At 34.8% G+C, this 26,093-nt stretch overlaps 1 protein-coding gene across 12 annotated transcripts in view; it reads left to right on the top strand.

Moving 5' to 3' along the window:
- ROBO2 (roundabout guidance receptor 2) overlaps window positions 1–26,093 on the top strand; it is a 688,225-nt gene that overhangs the window by 538,113 nt on the left and 124,019 nt on the right. For all 12 annotated transcript variants that reach the window (XM_087721517.1, XM_087721514.1, XM_087721515.1 and 9 more), the window contains exons 3-5: window positions 16,269–16,426; window positions 19,528–19,648; window positions 23,789–23,927. In XM_087721517.1, coding sequence (XP_087577643.1) covers window positions 16,269–16,426; window positions 19,528–19,648; window positions 23,789–23,927 — 418 coding nt within the window. The remainder of the gene's footprint in view (window positions 1–16,268; window positions 16,427–19,527; window positions 19,649–23,788; window positions 23,928–26,093) is intronic.

Genomic DNA, 26,093 nt, shown 5'->3' with positions numbered 1-26,093 from the left:
CAATAAAAATTTTGCTGCCATGATTGTTCCTTCAGTAAATATTCTATTTTTTGGTCACTGCATGGTAAAATTTTGATTTGATTTTCTCTTAATATTGAACTGTGAAGAAATTAATATCTCTATATATTAATGCAGCTTCTTTTTACTAATCTCCCTTTGATTTTGTAGACTTTAGTACTTTTTCTTTATGAATTTCTACCACTAGTGATTTTGTAGACTTTAGTACTTTTTCTTTATGAATTTCTACCACTAGTGGTTCTTATGGTGCCTGATATAATCATTCAAAGCTATTTATCTTCTTCTATTGTTTTGTGTAAGTGTAGTACTTTCCTTCTACCTTTCCTTCTGGCAAACTAGAATCCATTGATATCAATTACTCACTGGAAAGTATGATTCATGACATTAATTTTCTTGTTTTCCTATCAAGTATTTCTAGTTCAGCTCATTTCAGCCAATTATGCCCAAGTGTTTATGGCTTTAATTATGCTCCCTGCATTTTATATTGGTTTCTTTTTCCTAGATTCATGTTATATAATTATGGTTTGTACTCTTTTTAACTTCTTCATGCAATCAGTCAGAGGGTTTCATTAGTCCTAATTATTTGTGTATTCCGGTGCCAACCTTCTTAGGGCATATTTATAAATTAATGGTAATCCATCTTTTCAACAACTTTTCCTTCTTTAAATGCCAAAATGTTTGTCCAAACAAATTATGCATTTGTGTAGACTGAATTGCATTAATAATCCTCAATGAAGATAATGGATAGTGTTCAGTAGAGATTCATGTTCTACTTTTGATTTTGTATTTATTTTTACTTTGCTTTGTGTTGTTATGAGTTATTCTGGAATGTTTGCCTTATGATTTTGACTTTGCCAATTGAATCTTAGGTGTTTTTCACATATTCACTGATACTTTCAAGTATTTTTGAATTCTTTTACTAATACCAAAAAATTGTAGGCATTTTCTGAAGTGAATCAAATTATATTTAATAATATATCACATTTCCAGTGAACTGGTTGTTAACGTATGGACTGCCCACCTCTGGTAAAAAGAATATGCTACTTACTGATCATCTAATCACTAAGGGGTTTGTCAGTAAGTCTACCTTTAAGCAACTTTCTTTGTAGATTTAAGAAATGTCATAGCATTGATATATTTTGATTTCAGTGAAGCATTTTACAAAATCCTTGTGAAATTTTGATCAGCAGGCTTATATAGATGGACAGTGGAATAAATAGCTGACTCAATTTCAGAATGGCCAGCAACAAATCTTCCTCAAAACAGACTGAGGAGTTCTGAAATCATACTTGAATCTTTCTATAATTCTATCAATTATTTTTCAGCATTTTATCAGAATTTCTATTAATAGAAGAAATATTTATCAAATTTGGAAATTATACAAAATTGGGTTGATTAGCCAATACTTTAGAAAATAGAAATAAGATTCAAACAGTCTAAATAAATTAGTGAATGATCTAAAATTACATAATTAAAATTACTATAGATAATCGCTATATCACTAAAGCAATAGGAAGCAAATTAAGTAATTAATCATGTAAGTGTAGAAGGAGGATATTGGAAGTAGTGAATAGTAAAAAAAGAATTCAATAGCAATTGAAAGTTAATATGAATTAAGGATGTGACTCTACTATGAAAAAGTCAAATGCTATTTTATTAACAACAGGAAGTTATTATAATTGTTTCCTGATTAACAAACAAATGAATTATATGCTACAGGTTTCAGTACATAATCTAAGCTTAAAATATCAAAAACAATAATTATAATAAGATAAACATAACATTATTTTTTTCTATTGTATAAGATGCAGGGATGTACCTTAGAGAGTACAGTATCAGGTTTAATTAATGTACATAAACAGGATAATCAGAAAATGTGGAGAAACTTTTCTCCAGTTCTGTCTCTTTTTTTCTTCTGTCTCTTGATTCTGCAAGAACCAGAGTTTTTGCCTTTCTCATCAACATTTGTTAAGTTTAGGGTATTACCTGGCAGGTTCTTGTCTGTTTGAATTCTAAAGTTCGGGAGTTTTTAGCTTGTTTGTTTTCCAGGGAGGAGGAGGGTTCAGGAATGGGTATTATCACACCTTGATTGGTCCAGAGATTGAGTCATAAATATTAAGCCACGCCTCTGACTCTCTTCCTCATTGGGCAAATTTTAACACCGTCTGGTCCAAGACTCTTCAATCCTATTCCTGAATCCTTCTCAGAAATTAACTTTATATTGGATCTAAATTGTTGTTGCCTGAATTTGACTCTAAATTGTTGGACGCATATAGGATACATTTAACATTACCACCTGGTCTGGGGCGTCTGCAGCACTGCCTTGGCAGCCATTTTGGGGCCCTATATCAGCTGGGATCCTCTGTGTAGCGGAGGTTGGGAGGCTCTAATTGCCCATGCAGCTGCTTGCCTTGTCGGTGCTAGCCGTGTAGCGGAAAAGCCTGGCTCGGCTTTTCCGAGAGAGTGGAAAGCATCAAAGGAGTCGTGGTGGCAATTTTAAGACCCAGCCACATGCGTGGAGCTGCAAGATCAGCAGCTCCCGAATTTCATGCTGACAGACCGGCTGCCTGGAGTGATATCCCATGAATGAGAGGACCTGGTGAGGTGGTGTCTTGAACAGGAAATTGCTCAGTAGAGTTGGTGAAGTGTGCAAAGGGCTGTGAGTAAGTGGCGAGCGCGAAGGGCTCAAAATGGCAGATGCCAGGCCCAAAGATGCTGCCAGCACTTCCTCATCAAAGGGCCAAGGCTCAGGCAGTTCCTCCCCCAGGCCCAGGACTCGAGCTAAGAAGGGCAAAGTCCCAGCTGCTTAGTGCCCATCCAGAGCAGCTGAAAAGGACAAGCAGTGGAGGCAAAAGGTCTTGGAAAAAAGGGTGGCTAGAGCAGAGAGGCAAAGGGAGGCTAGTGGTTTTAGTCCCAGCCCATCTCCAGCTATATCCAGGTCACCAAGCAAGGGATCCATAGTATCTCTTTCCCCCTCCCTCACCTGCACATTCCAGGGCTTATCATAGAAGGGATGTTTATATCTCCCTTGTCTGGCAGATATATGCAGGAGGTGCCTGAGGATCCCTTTCATCTTCTAGAGATCAGGATTACATGAGAGGCATTCCAGAGCATATGTAGAGCGTCATTGCCCAAGCTATTTCCCAAGGCATCGCCTCAGGCTTCTGCCAGAGGGAAAATACCTCTGTTTCTCCAGGAATGAGAAGTGGGGTCTCATGAGACCGGAGATCCAACATCTCGACATCCAAGGCATCAAACTGGTTCCGGAGACAGAGCTAAGATTGGGATTCTACTCCAATATTTTCATAGTCCCAAAGAGCTCGGGGGGGCTGGAGGGCAATTCTAGATTTGAAGCTTCTCATCATTTACCTTGTGTACCGTAGATTCAAGATGTTCTCCTTAAAATCCATTCTAGCGAACATTAGGTGGGAGGGGGATCATCTAGTCTCAATAGATCTCCCTGAGGCATACTTACACATAATGATTCTCTCAGACCACATGAAGTTCCTCAGATTTTCCCATGCAGAAATACATTACTAGTACTGAGCCCTACCGTTTGGTCTAGCATCAGCACCCAGGACCTTTACAAAGTTGTTGGCAGTAGTGGCCAATGTTCCCTCTAATTTTTTTTCAGTGTGAGCAGAAAAGTATAGTGTTTGAGCGGCACATTTTCATTCCTGAGCACTTGAATTTTTTCACAGATATTACCTAAGACAATAATGAAATCAGTATTATTTGAAACTCAAAGTTATGTTTATTCAAGGTACCCGCTTAATTAAAAGTGTTATATAATATCAGTATCACTTAACAATGCTCCTGCTTAGCAATCAAAATGTTGGCTCAGGAACTATGGCATTGAAGTGCGCAAGTCTTAAAGCTATCAGGTTACAAGATCCTTGCACCTCTAACCCTTTAGAAAAAAAAAACCTCAGAGGTGTTCAAACTTGACAGCTTTAAGACTTGTGTGCTCTATTGTCTTTTGCTCCACTTTTTCATTCTCTATTTTTAGTTGTTGCTCTAAGCTTAAAGTAGAACCCAAAGAAGAAGCAATTGTGATTTCACATTGATGCAGTTCCCATGTTAGTTGGATAACCTCAAGCTTCATTCCTTCCAATTCTCTGCTATGACTTTGCTCTTTGTGGGATAGCTCTTCCTTCAGCTGGGCAAATTTGCAGGTCAACATTTTTTTTTGTAATAAATCATCGAGCATATTAATACCAATCTCTCTGTAACATAATTTCCTCATGTTACCTTCCTAAGGAATCCCATACTGTAGCAGTGTTTCAGAAACCCATTGCCTTATGTTACAGTTAAAACAGTCCTGTCTGAAGTTGGAGTATTAATCAGGAATCCTTGTATTCAACCAAATAACATCTAATTGATGATTTCCTGTATTTTCTTTGAAACCAGCCAACAACAATGTACAAATATGATCAAGTAAGGCTGCTTTTAGAAAATAGTTTGAATTGCTAAAGATCTGCAGGTTAGGGTACAAATTCCACAAAACAAGAACAACCTCCTAAAGCCATTCATAATAAACACCAGCATCCCTTACAAAGTTGGAATGATGGGTCTAATCATCAAGTAGAAACCTGTCAACCCTAAAAGTCCCAATATAGATCAAACAAAGGATGGCATCTTAAGATAATACTCTCAACTCCTCCAGATTTTATACATTATTCCTAGAAGACCATCATCCATCTTGGATGGGGATAAATATTTGATATGGACTGTAAGAGAATGTAAGACACTATGCTTAGATTGCCACATGCAACTTTAAATGTTACCCCTGCCCCCTCCTCTGCCGCCGTGCTTTTGAGGAGCCATCAGGGCTTTTTTTCCTGCTCCCGCCCCTCCGCTGCCTTCCTACTGGCTCCCGTAGCCTCAAGGCTCCTCAAAGCCGCAGCGCCGGGAGCAAATCCGGCAGTGCTGTTAGAGGAAGAGAAGGCAGCAGCAGTTAGTCCGGTGGTGGCGGGGGTTTTGGGGCTTCACAATTACCATCAGTCGCCCCGTGCTCATCAAAACAGGGCCAGTTGGCCAGCGCCTGCAAAGGACCTCCTCCCCAGCTACCAGAGCCTTGTGGCAGTAGAAATCACTGCACGGGAGTTGAAAAGTCCTGCACGGTGTTTTCTCGCCATGTGCGCGGCCGTGCAGCCATGCACCTTAGAAGGAACAGTGGTAGTGGCGGCTTACCTCCAGGCTGTTCCAGTCAGAATCCAGTGCTACCCGGAAGACATCCTGGTTGAAGCAACATCATTGGCCCTTGCACAACAAGATTTGCATCTGATGCTCCAGACATTGCAAGACCTCGGGTTCTCGGTGAATTTCCTGAAAAGTCATCTGAACCCCATCACACGGCTCCAACATCTGGGAGAAATTATAGACTCCGAACTAGGAAAAGTCTTCCTGACTCCAGATCATCGGGACAGCCTTGTGCAGCTGATCCTACAAGCCTCGGTCAGTGCCCATTGTCCTACTCTCCAGTCTGTTAGGGAAAATGATTTCCTGTATCAGCACTGTGCCTTGGGCTCAACTACATGCCAGGACTCTGCAGTGGGCCCTGATTCCTCACCAGCAACAGGGATACCACTCGAGGCTCACCTCAGATGCTTCTTTTGCTGCATTGATGGCTGTCCCCAGCTCTGAACAAGGGATCCGAGTTCTGGGAACCATCATGTCTCACTTTTATGATGGATGCAAGTCTCTATGGCTTGGGGGCCTTATTGGAATCGTGGCTGGTGCAGGGTTGGTGGATGGAGTCAGACCTCTGTCACAACAGCAACTGGCTGGAACTCAAGGTAGCAATCTGACCCTCAGACACTTCAAGGATCACCTGCTGGGGAAGCACATACTCCTCCTGATGGACAATGTAGCCATCAAAGCTCATGTCAACCGTCAGGGAGGGACACACATGAGAGCATTGTGGGTTGAGGCACAGAAGCTAGGCATGTGGGCAGAACATCATCTGGCATCAATCGTGATGGAGCACATCTCGGGATTGGCAAATCACCAGGCTGATTGGCTCAGCAGGGCCACAGTGAATCACGGCAAGTGGCAACTGCATCCCGGGCTATTCAAACAGATCTGTCAATAGTTCGGGATGCCAGAGGTGGACCTCTTTGTGATACTGTTGAATGTCCAGCTACCACGGTTCTTCTTATGCTTCCCGACTCAAGGGGCAGAAGACACCAACGTTCTCCAGAGCCACTGGCCTCAGGGACTTCTCTATGCTTTCCCTCCCCTCCCTCTCATTTCCATTACCCCGAGGAAACTAGAGGCAGAAAGGGCAGAGATCATCATGGTAGCTCCTCACTGGCCCAGAAGGGCCTGGTTTGTGGATCTGGTTCACCTTTCCATTTTGACCCCATGGAGGATTCCTTAGGAGAAGATCTCCCTGTGCCAGGGGGTCCTGGTCTATCTAGAGCCTCAGTGGCTCCAGTTGACCTCCTGGCACTTGAGAGGAGTCTCTTGAGGGCTGCCAACTTCTCCAATAGAGTGATTTCAACCATATAAACCTCTAGGAGACTTTCTACCATGAGAATATATAACGCAACATGGTTGATGTTTGTCAGGTGGTGTAGTAAGGCTACCATAGATCCAACAGAAGCTTCTCCACCTCAGGTCCTTGAATTTCTACAGGACAATCTGGATAAGGGATTATCCCATAATACAGTCCATCGGAAGATAGCAGGTCTGGCCACGGTAGTAGCAGGTGAGAGTCACATGTCCCTAGCTCATCATCCTATCATTTGATGATTTGTAAAAGGGGCATCCAACCTCCATCCCCTAGTAGTTCATAGATATTCCACATGGGACCTTCCCACGGTTTTACAAGCACTTGTCGGAGAACAATTTGAACCATTCAGAATGATTACAGTTCCTATCATTCAGGATTGTGTTCTTGGTTGCTGTTACTTCAGCCAGACACATCTCAGAACTGGGGGCCCTGTCTTCGAGGGCAGATCTCTGCACATTCCATGATAATAGGGTGCAGTGGTTAGAATGCTGTATTGCAGGCTACTTCTGATGTCGGCCAACTGCAATTTGTCAGTTTGAATCTCATTCAGGGTAGACTTGGCCTTCCATTCTTCTGAGGTCAGTAAAATGAGGATCCAGAATGTTGGGAGCAATATGCTGATTCTGTAAATCGCTTAGAGAGAGCGTAAAGCACTTGAAGTGCTATATAAGTCTATTGCTATTGCTATTGCTATTCCAAAGTCATAGGCAGAGCCTTTAGCACCCTTTGAAATACCAGTAAGATAGGAGCTGTTCAAATCTTGGAGAAGCCTCACTCTAGAAGATAGTCTGCTAAGAAGAAAGCAAACCATTAGACAGTATTTTTCATTAGTAGAAATTATCAGATAGAGGTTCTTCAAGTAATCCTTGTGATATAAAGGAAAAAAAATTCTGCTGAGTTTAATTTGTACAAAACAACAACAGATGTTTAGGGAGAATAAAAGCCAATTGATTTTCTGAATTATGTACATAGACATATAATAAATATGTATTTTTCATAATGTACTATATGGAACACTTTATGGAGAAAACAAGGGTAAAAATGTTAATGAGCAAAATAGTGTTATAATTTATTTGCAGTAATTCTTTATTAGATCCTCTAATAAATGGGTGAAATCAATTTACCTTCGTTTACGGTTCACCAATGTGAGCGCGCTCGCATTCACCACCTCAGCACATGTGCAGGACCTTCCATGCATGCACAGAGTGTCAAAAACAGGGCATGATGATGTCCGAGTGGGTGGCCGGAGCCTCCCACCTCCAGTGCTACGGGTTTGCCCAAAATGGATAGAAAAAGCTGAATTACGCCACTGCTCTAATATATATGCAAAATGAGAAAATATAGAATATAAAGTTTCTGTATTGCTGGCCACATAGTAGCATAACTCATCATTGTTTGAATCTTCTAATTTACAACTAGTAATATAATGACTTTAATTTTTATGAAAGTACTGTTTTCTGTCAGAAAACCTTTAAACAAACATAGCCATGATTAGAATAAAAAAAGATTTTAATCTTAGTTTGCCTATTCTATCTTTCCTACCCAAATTTATGTATTGGATTGATATGGCTACTTTTCTTAATTGGAAGAATAACCAGGAATAAACAATATCATTATTTTTATAAATGCATTTTTAATTACAGATCTGCTTAATTATTGAGTACTATTTAAACTATTCTATGAGCCTTCTCACTATGGAAATTTATTTAGTTTTAGAAACACTTAAATGATAATAAAGCATTTTTTTCCATTCTACAATATATTATCATAATGAAGCTGTTGCCTCTCAGTATGCATTATACCAAGTCTTAAGTAACATTTTAATGAGCTCAACATTACCATAAACCCATGGATTAAACTAAATTGAATTTACTGGAAATGGAAAAGGTTCATTAAGAGTTAATTACATTGTTTAAGAAAGAATATTATTCATTTTATGAAGTCAGCTTGGCTAAGAGCCCATCAACATATCCATGGTTTCTACAAAGAAAAATAATATTCTATTCTATTATATAATGTTAATATATAATGATAACATTAACATGACACAAGTATTTATTCATTATTATTCTCATTAAACATTATTGCTTATAACCATTATAAAATAATATAATAAATAAGTTACAGTGTAATTTGTTTCATAAAATAAAAATAGGTCCTTTACAATCTAACTTTTAATAATAATGACTTCTGAATTTTTTCATATCTTTTTACCTGTATGACACAATACATCTGTGTTAATTATAGATGAAATAATATAATATAGTTAAGTGTGTGTGCTATGTTTCCCTAAAACCATTTGCAGGAATCCAAATTGTTTGTCTACTTAGTTTTTCAATTAATTGCAGTTATGTATTTAGACAATGAATTGTTGATTATTCTGTTTTAAGTAGTTGGTTAACTTTCTACCTGTCTTAAATAAATGATTTTTTAAAAAAAGAAAGTGCATCACTTGGTCTTTTTTATTTTTGCTTGCTATTGCATAATGTAGCATATTTATTTATTACTTTTTAATAGTGCATTGCTAAGTTTGATGGCCTCTTGACAGTTTATAAACACTTAAAACCAAAGTACATTTTACATATAAAATTATTTGTTTCAGTTGAACAGTAACCAATCAAATATTGATAAAATAAAAATCATAAGCACTGAACATTGCACACTTTCATATAATATAATTTTGGAAGACAGAGAAGATGTATAACAGTTGGTTAACATCCTAACCTAAATACCTCTCCTAAATAGAATATTTCCTGCAGTAGCAATCAGTCTTATTACGTTTGGGCAGTATTTATTTTTTTGTTTTTATTCATTTAATAAAATGTGTGGCCTGTTTGTAATCCAGGTTTATCCCAAATATGCTCACACTATTTTAAGTATACCTCTAATTAGTAAGCTCAGTAGATTTGATTTAGTATTTCCAAAATAACATAATAGTACTTCAGTTAAAAACAAGCTGCAAGAATAATGACCCACTAATGCGATGCACACTTGGGAAGCCTGTATCTAAGGACATATGTCACCAGGCCCTAAAAGACTGCAGTCTTCTGGATTCAGTTGAGTTTTAATTGTATAATCAATGAAAATATAAAGTTATGTAAATAATCCTAGAAAGAGTTTTCGTACAACCCGGACTGGATCGCCTTTAATAGCGAAATATTAGTTTTTCTATGAGACTACTTTGAAAGAAAGATCAGTCTCACTGATTGCCTTTCAGAGAATTCTTTAACACTTAAATTAGTTAACAAAGAAATCCATATTATATTGAGCTAGAACTAATTTTCTTAATTTGGTTGATATATATTTCTATTTCTATATATTTATCTAGTTGAACATTGTTTATATAGTGCTTTAATTTTTTTTAATTTCTATATTGCTGTGTGTACTTATACTATTAGTTTAATTTTATTCCTTATGCATCAAATAATCAAACATTTCTTGGCAAATTACCCTTCCTTCCTTCCGCATTGCAAAAATCCATTAGTTATATGGAAGACTAAATCCCATGAACAAAATTTCAAAATTACGTGCATTATTTCATAAATAATGCTGCTTATTTTATATTACAAAATAATATACTGTATGTGCATTGGATACTTGAAAAGCTATAATGAGATAGGAAAAATGTATATTTTTCTCATGCAAATACTAATACAGTTAATACTGGTAATACCCAACTTGGAGAACAGATTGCCTTGCTCTTCTCTAAAATGAAATGCAAAAAGTAAAAAAAAAAAAAAAAAAAAACTATAGGTGCTGAACGTGCAATTTTGAGACACATGTAGTAGTCATATTAAGAAACTTCAATATTCCATAAGATTTCTGCTTGTGTTCCTTTTGAAATTAACTAAGGACACTTAAAGCCTATTTCATAATCATATAGCTACCAAAAAATTGTACAACTAAATTCAAGTTAGACAGCAAGGATATTTTTCTCCTGTTTTGCTATTATGCTTGCTTGAATCCTTTGAACTTCGTTATCTTGGCTTTTAATTATACTTTTTCTTGTTATATTTATGTCCTTGACTTTATCAAAGATTCTGTATTTCAGGCTTTATTTTTAAAAGATATATTTCTTTTCATCGTCTTTCTCTTCATACTTTCTTTTTCTTTTCCTTTCTTTTTTCCTCCCCTTTGACTATAAATTGGCCTCGTTTAAGCTGAATCCATTTTAATAGGCCAATCAATAGAACTTTTCACTTTTCCTATCCGATAGGGTCATGTAATATTAATGGTAACAACTGTCTGATTAATGTATTAAACTTTATTGTAGAAATTATCTTCAGAATGTTGAATATCTTCAGTTGAGATATATTGGGGTGATTTGTTTGTTTTTGTTAATTATTTCTGTAAAACTGCTAAGAGTCTTGTAGGACTTGATCGATGTATAATTTTTTATTACTTTCTTTTTTGTGAAGAACATTTGATAATGAAATTTCACATACTATGAATAACTATAAACTAGGTTTTTTTCAATTATTGGGGTTTTTAACAATGTATACATAAATAATAAACTAGTTTATTATTTATTATATAGTTATAGAAATGTTTTTCAAAAATATGCATTAGTAATCATATGTAAAATATTAGTTTATAAAAATGTATAAAAATACAATCTATTCATATATTTTCTAGTCAAATAAGATAAATATATCTAAGTGTTCATAACTGTGTTTGATGTTCAAATCTTAATTTCCACTTTCTGTAATTAATGTACAGTATGATCAGTTAGTTGTCACTAAAAATGTGCCCTTTTGAAAATGTGAAGTACATCTAAACTCAAAAACTGCATACAAAATATAAATGCTACAGCAACTGCATGCAAAAATGTAACTATTTGAAAATATTTCATTCAGTTTTTAAACAAATATAGATTGATGTAACCTAGCTTGTGTGACAAATTAGATTTATAATTCTATAGTTGTAGAACTGTCATAAACCAAAAATCATCTAAATATAGCCTTTAATCCAGTGATATGTGAAAATATATTTCAGTTTTTAAAGTAATGTATGTCTAAAATAATTATGTCATGTCAAACACCAGGAAACAGTTTTGTTAATGAAAATTATAAAGCATATTGTTTCAATTTTTCCAAAAAAATGTACTTTTTCCTTCTAATCTAAGTGTTTAGTCTGTAGTTTAGTGGGTTCATGGGATGTCCATCATATTAAAAAATAGCAGATGAATAATTATTTGCAATCGTATAAATATAAATTCAGTTTTGTAAAAAAGGTGAGCGTTTCTATAATAAAAACAAAAAATGAGGAGAATTAAGCCTTGAAGATATGGAACATTAATCTGTTTATTTAATAAAGGAATATTAAAAACAAGGTACAATAAAAATAATATAATTGCGAAAATGATACAGCAGACTGATCATATTATTTCATTACTTCTCTCTCATTCACATACTGTTTATTATGCCTTGCATAGCAATGATCTGCAAATAACAAATTGGGAACTATTGTTCCTAATTATTACTTTTCACAGAGCTATTCAAATTTCAACCATTTTTTCATTATTTGAATCAAAATAATTTTACACACACACATATATACATACATATACATATAGTTGTTAGGTGATGCTAATTTTACAAGATATGAGAATCATTGTGAGCTGAGTGATATACAATTTTAATAAATTAGTATTATGGTTGTTTTCACAATCAGTCAGATGTTTAGACTGGATGTGGCATGTTTGTCCACCTATCAAGTCCTTCTCAAGAATAGGCAGTTGTTTGATAATGTTAACAATGTTGTCGCATGATGTAAGCTGTTCCAAGTACAGCTGCCTTTTTCAATTGACTGGTGGTGATTTTGTAAAAAGTAGCTTTACTTAGAACAGTTTACTTGCTGTGAAGAATTGTTCTTGTAGGAAGCTTTATTTCTCAGAATTGTTTCGTTTCCATTTTATGCATCAAGACATAGAGTGTAAAGGAAGTGTTTGTATTAGAAACTAAATTAACCTTTGCTTTCCTTCTCTCTCTCACACACAAACACATGCACATACATACTCATGTTTTGCCTCTCTTAGGATTTACTTGCATGTTCTGAAAATGTGAAAATGATAAGCCACATCCTGTACCTTTATCTGAGAGCCAAATGCGGCTCAACTCAATCTGTTTAATACATAATTCACGTTCATATACATTTTATCTTTGCATATACTACAAGGAAACAGGAAATGTGCAGTTCAAAATGTTAAAGCAGAATACATTTTATTAAGAGCTAAAGCAATAAATTAAATCCACTTCTGAACTGAGGATTTTCCCCCCTGAATTGTTCCAGACTGTTTATTTAGTAAGATGCTGGGTTTTATTGGTTTCTCGGAGGATTATTATTAATAAAAGGTAAATTTTAATGAAATGGTAACATTTCCACATAGCTAATCTATAAAAGATGAAATGCCCTATTTTTATAAGTTTATATTAAAGTCATTTTATATTCTGTTTTATCAGAAGAAAATTAGCTTGGAGACTTTGCATAAAAGGACAGTTGTGACAAGGTGGTTGTTTTCTCTCTGTGCATCCACTTCCCTGTGCATCCACTTCCCTGTGCATCCACTTCCAGCATCATAAACTTATACAGCAGATATGTGTCACTGAATAAAATTTGAACCCGCTTTTAATAAGCTACCTTTATTTTATCCTTTCTTTTCCAGAATCTTAATCTTTAAAAGGCTATTTATATTATTATGCTTTGTACAGTGCAGCACTCCAAATCAAGTATCTATTACAAATTACTGTCTAGTATCCACTTAAACATACACTGTGAAGGAAAACCAACATCTCTTTGGGCAGCTTTTTTCTTTTCTTAACTGTTCTTATTTTGGGGGGAATTTGTGTTTATGTCTTAAAAAATAAATATTATTCTCTACGTTGACATTCTTCATTTGTATGTTTTGAAACTCAGCCCACTCTAGAGCTAAGTATTCTCAGGCCCATGTTTCTCTTCATGGGATTTTATTTGTAGTTCTCTGCTTTCATTGTTGACTTATTTTTCTGAATAGCAACTATAGCTTTTATTTATTCTTTTATGAGCTTTCACCCATATGCATCCCATAATAAAGTACATTTATTCTTTTAGATTTCTAATCATATTCCTTCCTTTTTTCCTGTTTCTTCTGTTCTTTGTGAATAAACAGTAAATTACTATCTTCCTTTGGAATTCGTCTCAATTTTGCCTATTACATAAAAGATCTTCTTGTACTAAGTCTTATTATAGAACTTTAAATTCTATCTTGTTTATTTTTCATAGCATTTTTATGAACTAAGTATCTAGGGGTGGTCATCCATGCCACTGGCTCAAGAAAAGCACATGGTTAATATGCGGCTGCCTCTGGCCAAAGATCAGCAAACACCATTCTCAAATTTTTCAGCACAAAGGGGGGATACTATGTTCCTGTTGCCATTAAGCTCTTTCTGGCCAAGTCATTAGCACAGCTTCTTTACAGGACCTTGTTCAATCCAAATTTATTAGATCAATTCTCCAGATGCTGTGTTGTGTCTCAAATGCACTTCTGTGCCTGGAGGCAGCATTGATAAAAGTCAAAGCAAGAATCTCTATAGCTTCTTTAAATCTTTGGCTAAAGCTTAATTTATTTCCGCAAGGCCTTGCTCCATTAATCCTTGATTAATGATCCTTGATCTTCATGGATCAAGGCTGTTGAGTTCAACCTTGCCAAACGAGGCTTCTCTCCAGCCTCACTACTTAAGTTGGAGTACGACCAAGCAAAACAAACATTGTGACAAAGGGTCAAGGACATCGAGAGGCAAGCAGATTTAGGGAAAGCTCCATTTTTTTGGCTCCAGGCTATATTACATACGTTGTAACTTCTGCCAGTTATCTTACCCAGTTGGAGAAGGCAAACTACTGGAAAGCATTTTCGCTTACATGGTGCCATGCACTTCCATCAGCCATCCTGCATGGCAAGTAGAAAAAGATACCATTGACTGAAAGATTCTGCTCTTGTGGCTCAGAAGAGGTGGAGACCATTGGACACATACTCCTTTGATGCTCTTTATATAGAAATATTTTAAAAAACACATCCACCCAAAAATCGATAGGTATCCTGGTTGTTCTGTCACTGCTTATCTCTAGTGGTTGCTTAAGAACAAACAGACTGTGGTTACAGTGCAAGTGGCTAGATTCTGCACTGCAAAACTGGGGTTTCAGAAACAAATGATTAATTCACCATAGCTATTTTACACAACCAATGTAGCAAACTCTTGTGCATCTTTTGTTTTTATTTGTTCTGATCTTTGACTGTAATAAACTTGATTTGATTTGATTTATTTAATTATGAACTAATCATAATAATGATTGTATAGTGAATTGTTCAGTAGGCCAATTTCAGCTCTATCTAACAATATGTTTATTTTATTTATTATTACGTTTATTTGCTACCCATCTTGTTTAGAAGCAACTCTGGGAAGCATGTAGCTTTAAAATAATAAAATATAAATATTTTAAAAATGGTAAAAAATGGAAATTACAAAGAAAAATAAAATTATAGTTAAAAGATGTGGAGAGAAGGAACAGGATGCAGGGGAGAAGTGGGATTGCCTCTTAATTAATTCATCAACTTCTCCAGTGTGATGCTCTCTCATTGGGACCCCAAGCAATCTGGTAGAGCTCCATCTTCGAGCCCTTACAGAAAGTCCAGAAGGATGGAGCCGATGTTACCTCAAGGGGTAAGATGTTCCAAAGGGCAGCTGCCATGGCAGAGAAGGCCCTTCTCCTATATCCCATCAGCCAGAATTCCTTGACTGACAGGACCCACAGCTTTGTCTGAGGTCCATATTTTAGATTCTTAAAAAAATTCCAACTATTTTTTCTCCTTTTCTGTTTTACTTTCTAAACTGAAGGATGGAAACCACCAATAAAACCCCAGAGTTTACTTACCTTCTTCAGGAAACATGTTTTAGCCTTTGCAGTTTCCCCATAGGAATTAAAAGACAGGCATATTTGTCAGTAGATTTTATAAGTCTTGCATTATTTCTTAATCTTTGCAGTCTCAATATTCTCTGCCCTTTGTGTATTCCTTGCTGCTTCTGCAATTTCTCTCTTTTTTCTTCCCTTGAGGGCTCATAATTTATTTTTTTTGTAAGCTCCTGAAAGGTCATCTATCAATGCAGAATAATTTATGATTTCTTGAATTTATAAATGGCAACAATTTATAATTGTTATTGGTAGTCAATTGGTATTTGTTTAACAAATTTATAACAGAATAACAGAGTTGGAAGATACCTTGGAGCTCTTCTTGTCCAACCCCCTGCTCTGGCAAGAAACTCTATACCATTTCAGACAAATAGTTGTCCAATCTCTTCTTAAAAACCTCCAGCACTGGAGCACTCACAACTTATATATGACTTTTTCTTCATCTGAACTCATCAGCAAATTTGTTTGTTTCACGATTTAAAAATGTTAGAATAAAAACTATGAAGGTTTGTCATCCCCAAAGTTTACACTAAACAGAGGTATGGTTGCAGATCAAAAACTCAGATATGTGTATATTGGATATGTTTAGTGATGTGTTTCTGTGAAAAATTAAATATATAGGTTGTATTCATAAGAAAGGATATCTGTAAAGTTGTAGTAGCTGATTATGGATGGTTTCAAATCATGCTTTTTAAAGGATCATTGACCTTTGGTGAAGTAATATCTGTGTTTATTTGTAGGATGTCATGTGTAATAAATCTGGATTTTCTCTCTTTCTGTATTTTTTCAGTATTACGAGATGATTTCCGTCAAAATCCTACAGATGTTGTTGTGGCAGCAGGTGAACCAGCTATCTTAGAGTGCCAACCTCCTCGAGGACATCCTGAACCCACTATCTACTGGAAAAAAGACAAAATCCGAATAGATGATAGAGAAGAGAGAATAAGTGTAAGTAGAACATACAATGCTAAATCTATATGAATTACTAAAGAACAAATCTAACTATGAATTTTAAAGACAACTGTTGAAATAAATGGCTTTTCATGCAATATACAAATGTATCATAAAGCAACTAGAAATTCTAAAATTTGGTTCATAAAAAAAATAGCAAAGAATATGTATGCAAATTTATAGAAATAATTACTGCAATTACCACTATATAAACAGAATAGTAGGCTTGGTGAAGCAATGTACCTTCATTCAGTAAGTTATTTGACTGATAGAAGTGATGTGTTTTCCTTCATTGAAATGAATAGACCTTTGATGGAACAAAGTACTGCATGAGAAAACTTGCTCTTAGTCTTTTCCCCAAGTTCATCCCAAATGTTTTTCACATTAGACAGCTTTGGGTTCCTATAGCATGCACCAAGGTAGCTCCAAGCTGGATAAGTGCAGCAGATACTGCAGGATTGCACACAGTACATGATGGAAAACCATCCATATATGCCAAAGACTCCAACAAGTTGGCTTTAGGCATAGTGTGGGATTCCTCTGCATTACTGATCAACTGGTAGTGCTATTAACACACCACTTACCTCTTGAAGGTTGACAGAATGTTCATAGATTGGAAGCAAATGACAGGTATGAAACATAGAGAAAACTCCAGGTTGTATGGCTGATATTTAGATGTTGCCCATTCTCTGCTCTTATCTATAAAAATTGTGAAGACAGTTGTGAAGACTGTTAACCCAGTCCTTTGATAAAGGAAAGACTTCTTGCTTCATTGTGCTTGCCATCTTTTATCTGCACAGTGGCGCAGTGGTTAAATGCAGCACTGCAGGCTACTTCAGCTGACTGCAGTTCGGCTGTTCAAATCTCACCGGCTCAGGGTTGACTCAGCCTTCCATCCTTCCGAGGTGGGTAAAATGAGGACCCAGATTGTTGTTGGGGGCAATATGCTGACTCTGTAAACCGCTTAGAGAGGGCTGAAAGCCCTATGAAGAGGTATATAAGTCTAACTGCTATTGCTATTGCTATTGCTAATTGGGTTTTTTGTTTGATTGTTATGAGCCACCCAGAGTGGTTGAGATTCAAGAAGCATATACTGTAAGTTTAAGAAATTATTGATATTTTGGTTGATTGCATTGTCAGCCAGATGCTTAGACTGAAATTCGCATTTTTATCCACCTATCGAGTCCTCCCCAAAGACTTAGGATAAGCAGATAGTGATATTTTATGGTGTTAGAGCTATCATCACCGGTTGCTATTATTATTTTCATTGTTATCTGTTTACAACTATGTCATGTCAAAGCTGCCAGTTCTTTAGCTGGTGTTGGCCTTCATATTCATTGTTCTACCGAAGAACCTAGGGTGACATAATGTATCAGCATAGCAAATGTGCAGAGCCAAGCAGTGTGGTCTTTTCTGAAAATTTTGTCAATGTACAGATTTTTCTAAGTGCTAAAAGTTTTTGGTATGACACCAAGTATGCCCATAATTACTGGGACCACCACAGTCAGTTTACGCTATAAATTTTCAGTTTCACTTTTTTCATCTTCATGTTTACTTTTTGTCTCTTATTCTGTCATTCCCCTGATAATGCCATATCAATTACTGTGTTTTTTGGAGTATAAGACACACCTTTTCCCTCAAAAAAGAGGGTGGAAATCTGGGTGCATCTTATGCACTGAATACAGCATTTTTGGCCTACTGAAACCCACCCCTTTTGCAAAAATGGACGTGCAGAGGGTTTGAGAGACTTGCAAAGTGCTCCTGGGGGCTGGGGAGAGCAAAAATGAGCAAAAAATGGGCCAGCCCCCAGGAGCACTCTACAAGCTTCCCAAAGCTCTGCATAATTTTTTTTTTTTTTTTTTTTGGCAAAAAATGAGGCGTGCAGAGGGTTTGGGAGGCATGCAGACTGCAAAAACCTTTTTTAAAAAAAATATCTCTTCAAAATCATGATGCGTCTTATAGTCCGAAAAATGTGGTATCCACATTTCTTTGTTTCCAACAACAGTTATTTCTAGTTTCAATGTTATTTGAAAGTCCCACAATGTTTTAACCTGATCATTTTCAACTATTTTTTCAACCATACATTCTTATCAATGATGATAATGATGATGGTTCATCATACAGTCAGCCAGATTCCAGACTCGCATTTGTGTTTGCCTATTGAGTTCTTTCCAAGAACCAAATATAAGCATATATAGAGTTATATTGTTGCAGGATATTTCTCTCAATCTCTAGGATAAACCAGAGCAATCAACTGTGTGTGTGTGTGTATGTATGTATGTATGTATGTATGTATGTATGTATGTATGTATGTATATGGACAGACAGACAGATGGACAGATAAATAAATGACAGTTTAGTTTAGTGATTAATGCTTTATTTCCAGACTGTGGAGTCTAGTCCCATTAAAGCTGGCTGGCTTTGATTTAGTCACTGTCAGCCCATGACATTGGGTTCAGGTAACAAGTCATTCCTATTGCAATCAATGCATCAACACCTGGTCAGATGTTCAGAATGGATTTGATGTTTTTGTTCACCTATTGAGTCTTTCCCAGGAATTTGGGATAGGCAGATATGGATGTTTGATATAAATTATTCCAAGTAAAGGTCCCTTTTGCAATTGACTGATGGTGAATTTGAATGATGTTCAAGTGGTGCTCCAGTTGATTTGGGATTGCACCTAACTAAGGCATATATTACTATTGGTATTACTACATTTTTCTTTCTTTTGCCACAGTTGTTCTATTCCTATTTGCAGGTCTTTGTAGTTTGTCGTTTTCTCCAGTTCTTTATCTTCTTTTCTGCTGTCTCTTTGTCTTTCTTATCAGTGATTTTTAAGCCTGGCAAGTTATGCAGCAGGTTTAAATTCTAAAGTCCTAGAGCACTTTTTAAACCATGTGTTCATTGTACAGTCAGCCAGATGTTTATACTGAATGTGGTACTTTTACCCACTTGTCATGATTATTGTTCCTTCAAATGCACAGTCGTCTATATTTAAATGAAAGTAAAATTAAGCACTATTGCTATTCCTTTCTAGGTATCCCAGGGAAAATTTCACAGTGCATAACAAGTTATCTTTTTAATTTTTTTTATAATAGATACGAAGTGGAAAGCTCATGATTTCAAATACAAGAAAAAGTGATGCTGGAATGTATACATGTGTCGGCACAAATATGGTGGGAGAACGGGATAGTGATCCTGCAGAACTTACTGTTTTTGGTAAAGAAATTCTAAAATACATTCATGTTTCTGTCAGCTGACCCAGTCAATGTTATTTGGAAGTTTTGTTAAATAACAAGTGTACTGAAATTCTTTTTTTAAATAGCTTTTTGCCTTTGCCATGACAGCAAGAGTTCTAGATTTATGGCTAGATTTATTAATATAAATATGCCATTATTAAACTCTTATATTTTGCTCTTATATTTTTCTCTTAGGTTACTTAGGTAATTCAAACATGTTACACTGGTGTTGAAACATAATAAAGATATTATTAGTACGTCAATTACTTTGTGCAAACTATTTCCCACAATGTCTAATGATAAACATCTATGAATTAATTTTTAAAATATAAAAACACAGAAATTAAACATAAATGATATTTTCAATTGACTGCTTATATTGGTTCCTGTTAGAAAATTATCAAATGAATTTGATAAAGTATTACCCCAGCTGACAGAAATTTCAAATTCTATTGTTTATTAATATTAGTTCTACTGTACTGTACTTTATTCCATTCCTTTCCATTCTATTCTATTCTTCCCATGACTGATAGAAAAAAATATTTGTAACACTACAGGAAACTGAATAAGATTATACTGTCTATACTAAGTTTAAAAAATGTCTGTCTGAAATAACTAAGTGGTATGATCATTTTTCTTTAGGCAGTTTATATTGCTTTCAATTCCTTGTTTTAGAAAACTATTCCTATAAATAATGACCATTTTCTAAAAATAACATTGATAACAAAATTAAGGTTATCTGGATACAGAACAGATACAGAACAAAGCTACTCAATAAAATTTACTGGAAATGCATAGAAAATTCTAATGAATTAGAAGAAAGTGAAGCTGTTGCATCTGAAATGTATAAGTTATTTTCTTACCTGCTGGCTTCTAGACATTTGCAGAATGTATTCCTTTGTTTTGGTTTTAAAATGTTTTCTACCAGTATCTAAAATTAATTCTAGCATATCACTTGGAACTGGTATCTAGGTCACCATACAAGGAATTATGCTTGAGGCATAGCCTCTGGTAAAAATGGGTAACAGAAAGTAAAACATTATCAGGAGCTCAGTGAATATACTGTATGCAGGAGGACCAAAATTACAATCATGTATGAAGAAGTTTTCATAAATAGGTTTGGCATACTTTAAATAATCATAGATAGTTATCTAACTGGGTAAATTAAAATATATTGTTTTCATCCACATAGGCATCAGGAAGGGCATCTGGCCAGCTCCATCCAGCGTACCTCGACTCTACCCAAAATTAAGAGATTACCGTGTCATAAAAAGAGTTACTGATATAATCATTGCAAGTTAATATTGAAAGGAAATTGCATACATTTTCCTGCATGTTAACAAGAAGCATTTCCATTCTCAGTTCTACTGACATAATTATTACTATAGTTGGTGTTTAGATTTAATCAACATAAACTCATTAAAATCAATGTTGTTGAGCAATTTTGTTGCTCAAAGGATGGCTAAATCTAGAGTCCAAACATGTTGTGTAGATATTCATAATATTTTGTAGTGTTTGCTTTAGAGATAAAAAGTTTTGAATTTTTCAGATTTTTTATAGCTTAAAGAAAATATGTGCATTTAACTACATATGTTGTCTTTCATTCAAAACATATAATTTATATCATATTTGCTTTTATTCACAAATAATATTATATTAAATTCTTTAACCTTAAGTTCTTAAACTTGCCATATTTTAAAAGGAATGATTGAGTACATGAAACATCTTCTGCCATATTTATCTCCTCAGCATGCAAGATATTGCCATATTTTACTCAAGTATATGCAATTAGATATTCTGATCTGTGATTTTGTACTATGTATATTTTTGTTTCTATATAACAACATTCACCCACAGCATCCACACATTCACCCAAAAGATTATTTCAGCTTTCAGAAGAAACGTTTTTGTGTCCAAGGGAGTTTAGTGTAAGGAAGGCCTGGTTAGGTTTAGGGAGAAACTAACAAATAATAAATGCCCCATGTATCAGAGTGAAATTATATCATTCTGCATACTGGAACAAAGCAAAGCATAAATAATAGATGACTTTAAGCTTCATTTGATATAAGATAAAAATCCATAGTCATTTGCTTAGATCCTGTTCATTAAACATTGACAGTTCAGTTTATTTGTAATTTGACTCTTTTCTTTTATTTAACTTACATGGGAAAGTATCAGCTATTCAAATTAATGAGAAAGAATTAAGTAATTAAATAAACAAAATAAATAATGATTCTTCATCTTCAAAAGTGAAATAAATATTATTGGCTTAGCAATTTTTGACAAATGTTGTATGTTGTATTCAATGCTGTACATACTGTATGTATTCTCTTGTGATTGTCAGGTGCCATTAATACCCTAAACTTTGGTATATAGGTACTCCTCAACTTATAACTAGTTGCTTAGTGACTATATGAAGTTGCAGTAGATAGCCCCAAAGCTATTTATGAATCAGTCCCAAAGTTATGACCATTGCATGGCTCCACAGTTGCTTGCCCTTATGACCAACTGCTGGGATGTTGCAGTGCCCCCACACATTTATCAACCATACCAGGAAGAGAAGAGATGAGGCTCTCATAAGACAAGCGATTATGTGGGCATCTCACGTAATGGCTATCATGACTTCCAATCCTAATGGGCAGGCTCCGTTACAATTGTAATCAAGGATGGCCTATATATATTAATCAAGTATCTGAGAAAAATTGATATGAAGCTTATTTATAACAAGCCAGAATCCATATGACTGACAAAATGATCTCTTCTGATCTCTTTTATATGTATTACTTCTCTAAGACTTGTATTATTTGACATAGAAACATTTTGGGAGATAGTAAGATATAATTATTCATCTGTAATCTTAAAAAATGCTTTATTTAATATAGACTATACATCATTTTAATTTGCATGCTGAATCTTCTTGATAAAATTATTAATGTATATAATATATTATATAATATATAATATATAATATATAATATATTATATATTATATATTATATATTATATATTATATATTATATATTATATATTATATATTATATATTATATATTATATATTATATATTATATATTATATATTATATATTATATATTATATATTATATATTATATATTATATATTATATATTATATATTATATATTATATATTATATATTATATATTATATATTATATATTATATATTATATATTATATATTATATATTATATATTATATATTATATATTATATATTATATATTATATATTATATATTATATATTATATAAAACTTTTCAGCCTTTTTTGAAATTAGCATTATGGATATACCAGAGAATTTCGTCCTTTTATCCAACGAGGGACTAACATTGTAAAAATATTGTGCATTTGATTTAAATCCAGTTGATATTGTTGCCTATGCATGTACAATATGTGCTTTTCAACACAAGTCCCTTCAGTTTTCTTGGCAAGATTTTCAGAAATGTTTTACATTGCCTTCTTCTGAGAGTTGAGTGGCCAAAGTCATTCAGCTGGGTTCTTATCTAGGGCAGGACTAGAACTCACAGGTTTTTTGCCAGTGCCTTTAACCATGACAGCAAACTAGCTACTAATATTATATAAAGAATGTTAATTGAATGACATTAGTCTAAACATTTTATTCATAAATTGAATAATGGAACAATCATGTTGTATGACTAGAATATAAGCACAAAAGAAACAATAATGTACATATTCTTGCCTAACAATAGACAAAATGTAGAAATGATGTACAAACACAATAAGCATTTGTGTGAAATATAAAGTCATTTGTTTATTTATTTTGTACCTTGCCACAATTGGTTTGATTTTCAGTGGCTTACATGGTATGAAAAAGAAAAAAAGGAAGGCATCCATGATACAATATAAATACTCATTTATTTGCATATAAAACACAAATCTGGGAAATACTAAAAATAACAACTCATTAAAATTAAATAAAAACTTGGCCCAAGCAGGTTAAACATTAGACTTCATGACTGTTAATGAGAATAGGGAAATGTTTTAATAAATCACTAGGCAGTAAATTTATTCTGGGCTGGACTATTTTCAATATTTGAAATGAAACATAGCCATCTTATTTAATGTGGAACTCTTGTTTTCAAGAACGGCCCACATTTCTCAGAAGACCAATCAACCAAGTGGTTTTGGAAGAAGATGTTGTTGAGTTTAGATGCCAGGTACAAGGCGATCCTCAGCCATCAGTTCGCTGGAAGAAAGATGACATCGATTTGCCAAGAGGAAGGTAAGAAAAATGCTCATTATTCATAGGGCTTTTAGGATTGCCATAATTATTCATAGGAAACATTATTAATCAGAAAAAAAGCATATTGGTTAAAAGGATTCTATTATTTATTTATTTCTATTATTAAGAACACATGTTCTTAAGGAAATACAGTTTCGTAATTAGAGATACTGACCCTTTAAGCAATAATTCTTCAGATCTAATTGCAGGCCCCAGAACACCAAGAAATTTCATCAATAAAATGTGATGGTAAAAAGATTGATTATAGAGTTAATGCAATGTTCACATGTTTATGACTTTAGGAGTGTAAATGAAAACATATGAGCCAGTTTGATGTAATGCTTAAGACACCAGGCAAGAAACCTATGGGAGTTGGAGTTCTGGTTCTACCTTAGGCACAAAGCCAGTTGAGTGGCGAGTCACTCTCTCTAGCCTAGGATGTTAATATCAAATCATTTCCAAAAAGCCAAGAAAACTACAAGGGTTTGTCCAGACAGTCTCCAGGAGTCAAAATTGATTCAAACACACAGACACACAATGAAAACATTTCTAATCCCAATCTCAGAAATCTGAATGAAAAGTCATATGTCATTGGAAGTCTTACAATATAACAGCAAGGAGTATGAACTGAAGCAGAAAATGTTGCTTAACTATACAATAAAGGAATAAGATTTCTCTTCTCCTTTATGTCACTCTTGCATGATATTAATTTTTTTAGATTTACTAAATAATTTCACTAAAATTTAATAACTTGATTAAAACACTGATTTGATCAGATGTGACGTTAGCTTGACCCAGGGGTGGGTTCTTGCTCCTGTTACTGCCAGTTCGCTCAGGGATGCACTTCAGGCTCACGTGCTTGAGGCACGCTATGCATGCATGCACAGTAGTGAAAAAATTGCTTCTGCGCATACATAGAAGCAAAAAACAAGATAGTGCCATAGGCACTGCCAATAGAACCAGTTCGGGGACGTGGTCGACCTACTCGGCCGAATCAGTCCGAACCAGTAGGAACCTACCTCTGGCTTGACCTCTTATGCTCTCTAACATAATACTAGTAATACATAATCCAGAGAATGTTCATTGTTATGTCACTTGAAAAAATAACACTTAAAGAAATTAAACACTGTAAATAAATTAAATATTCAAACTAGCTAATCCTACATAACTAATTTTCCTGAAAATCCTATAAAAGTATGGAAAATACTTTAGGAAAATGCAGTTTTAATAAAAGTATAGTGTAAAAGGATATAATATTTATAATGAAATATGCTCTTACTATTCTCTGAAAATATAACTATTTCTTTTTATAACCTCTGCTTCAAAATTTTCATGCCTGGATATTTGTTTCCAAACCTTGTAATGCTAATTTTAAGAATCAGTGGTTTTAAATTTCTGTTTGATTTAGGTTTTAAAGTTATTTTTTAAAATTTGGATTACTTCTCTCCTTCTTGCCTGCTATGAAATTCCAGTTTTCTGTAAACTTTCTGCAAGTTCAGGGTCTGCTGTTTTGGGTCAACCAAGTGTTGATCCAATGATTGCAATAGGAATGGTTTGTTGCCTGAACCTAATGTCATGGGCTTTCAGTGACTTAATCAAAGCCAGCCAGCTTTAATGGGACTAGAATTCAGTCTCCTGGAAATAAAGCCTTAACCACTAGACTAAACTGTCATTTATTTATCTGTCCATCCTTCAACATACATACCTACAATTCAGTGCTCGAATTAAAAAAAAAATACTACTAGTTCTGTGGGCTTGGCTTGGTGGGCGTGGCTTGGTGGGCATGGCAAGAGAAGGATACTGTAAAATCTCCATTCCCTTCCCACTCCAGGAGAAGGTTACTGTAAAATCCCCATTCCCTCCTGATCAGCTGGGACTCAGGAGGCAGAGAATAGATGGGGCGGGGCTAGTCAGAGGTGGTATTTACCGGTTCTCCGAACTACTCAGAATTTTTGCTACCGGTTCTCCAGATCCATAGGCCTGCTGGATACCACCTCTGAAACAATTGATGGTCCTGGTTTATCCCAGAGACTGTGAAGAGACAATAATGTCTCCATTGAGGACAAGCAAAAGAACAAGCAAGTTTAAAATATTAAAAAAGCAAATTTTGATTGAACCTCAGAAAATATTTCATAATAATAATTACTCTTTAACAATTGAACTGAC

Source organism: Thamnophis sirtalis, unplaced genomic scaffold, assembly GCF_051295495.1.
Source record: "Thamnophis sirtalis isolate CommonGarterSnake01/CBP01778 unplaced genomic scaffold, rThaSir2_p1.2 scaffold_8, whole genome shotgun sequence".
Classification (NCBI taxonomy): domain Eukaryota; kingdom Metazoa; phylum Chordata; class Lepidosauria; order Squamata; family Natricidae; genus Thamnophis; species Thamnophis sirtalis.
Note: the sequence above shows the minus strand (reverse complement) of the source record. Positions and strands in the feature narration are given on the sequence as shown.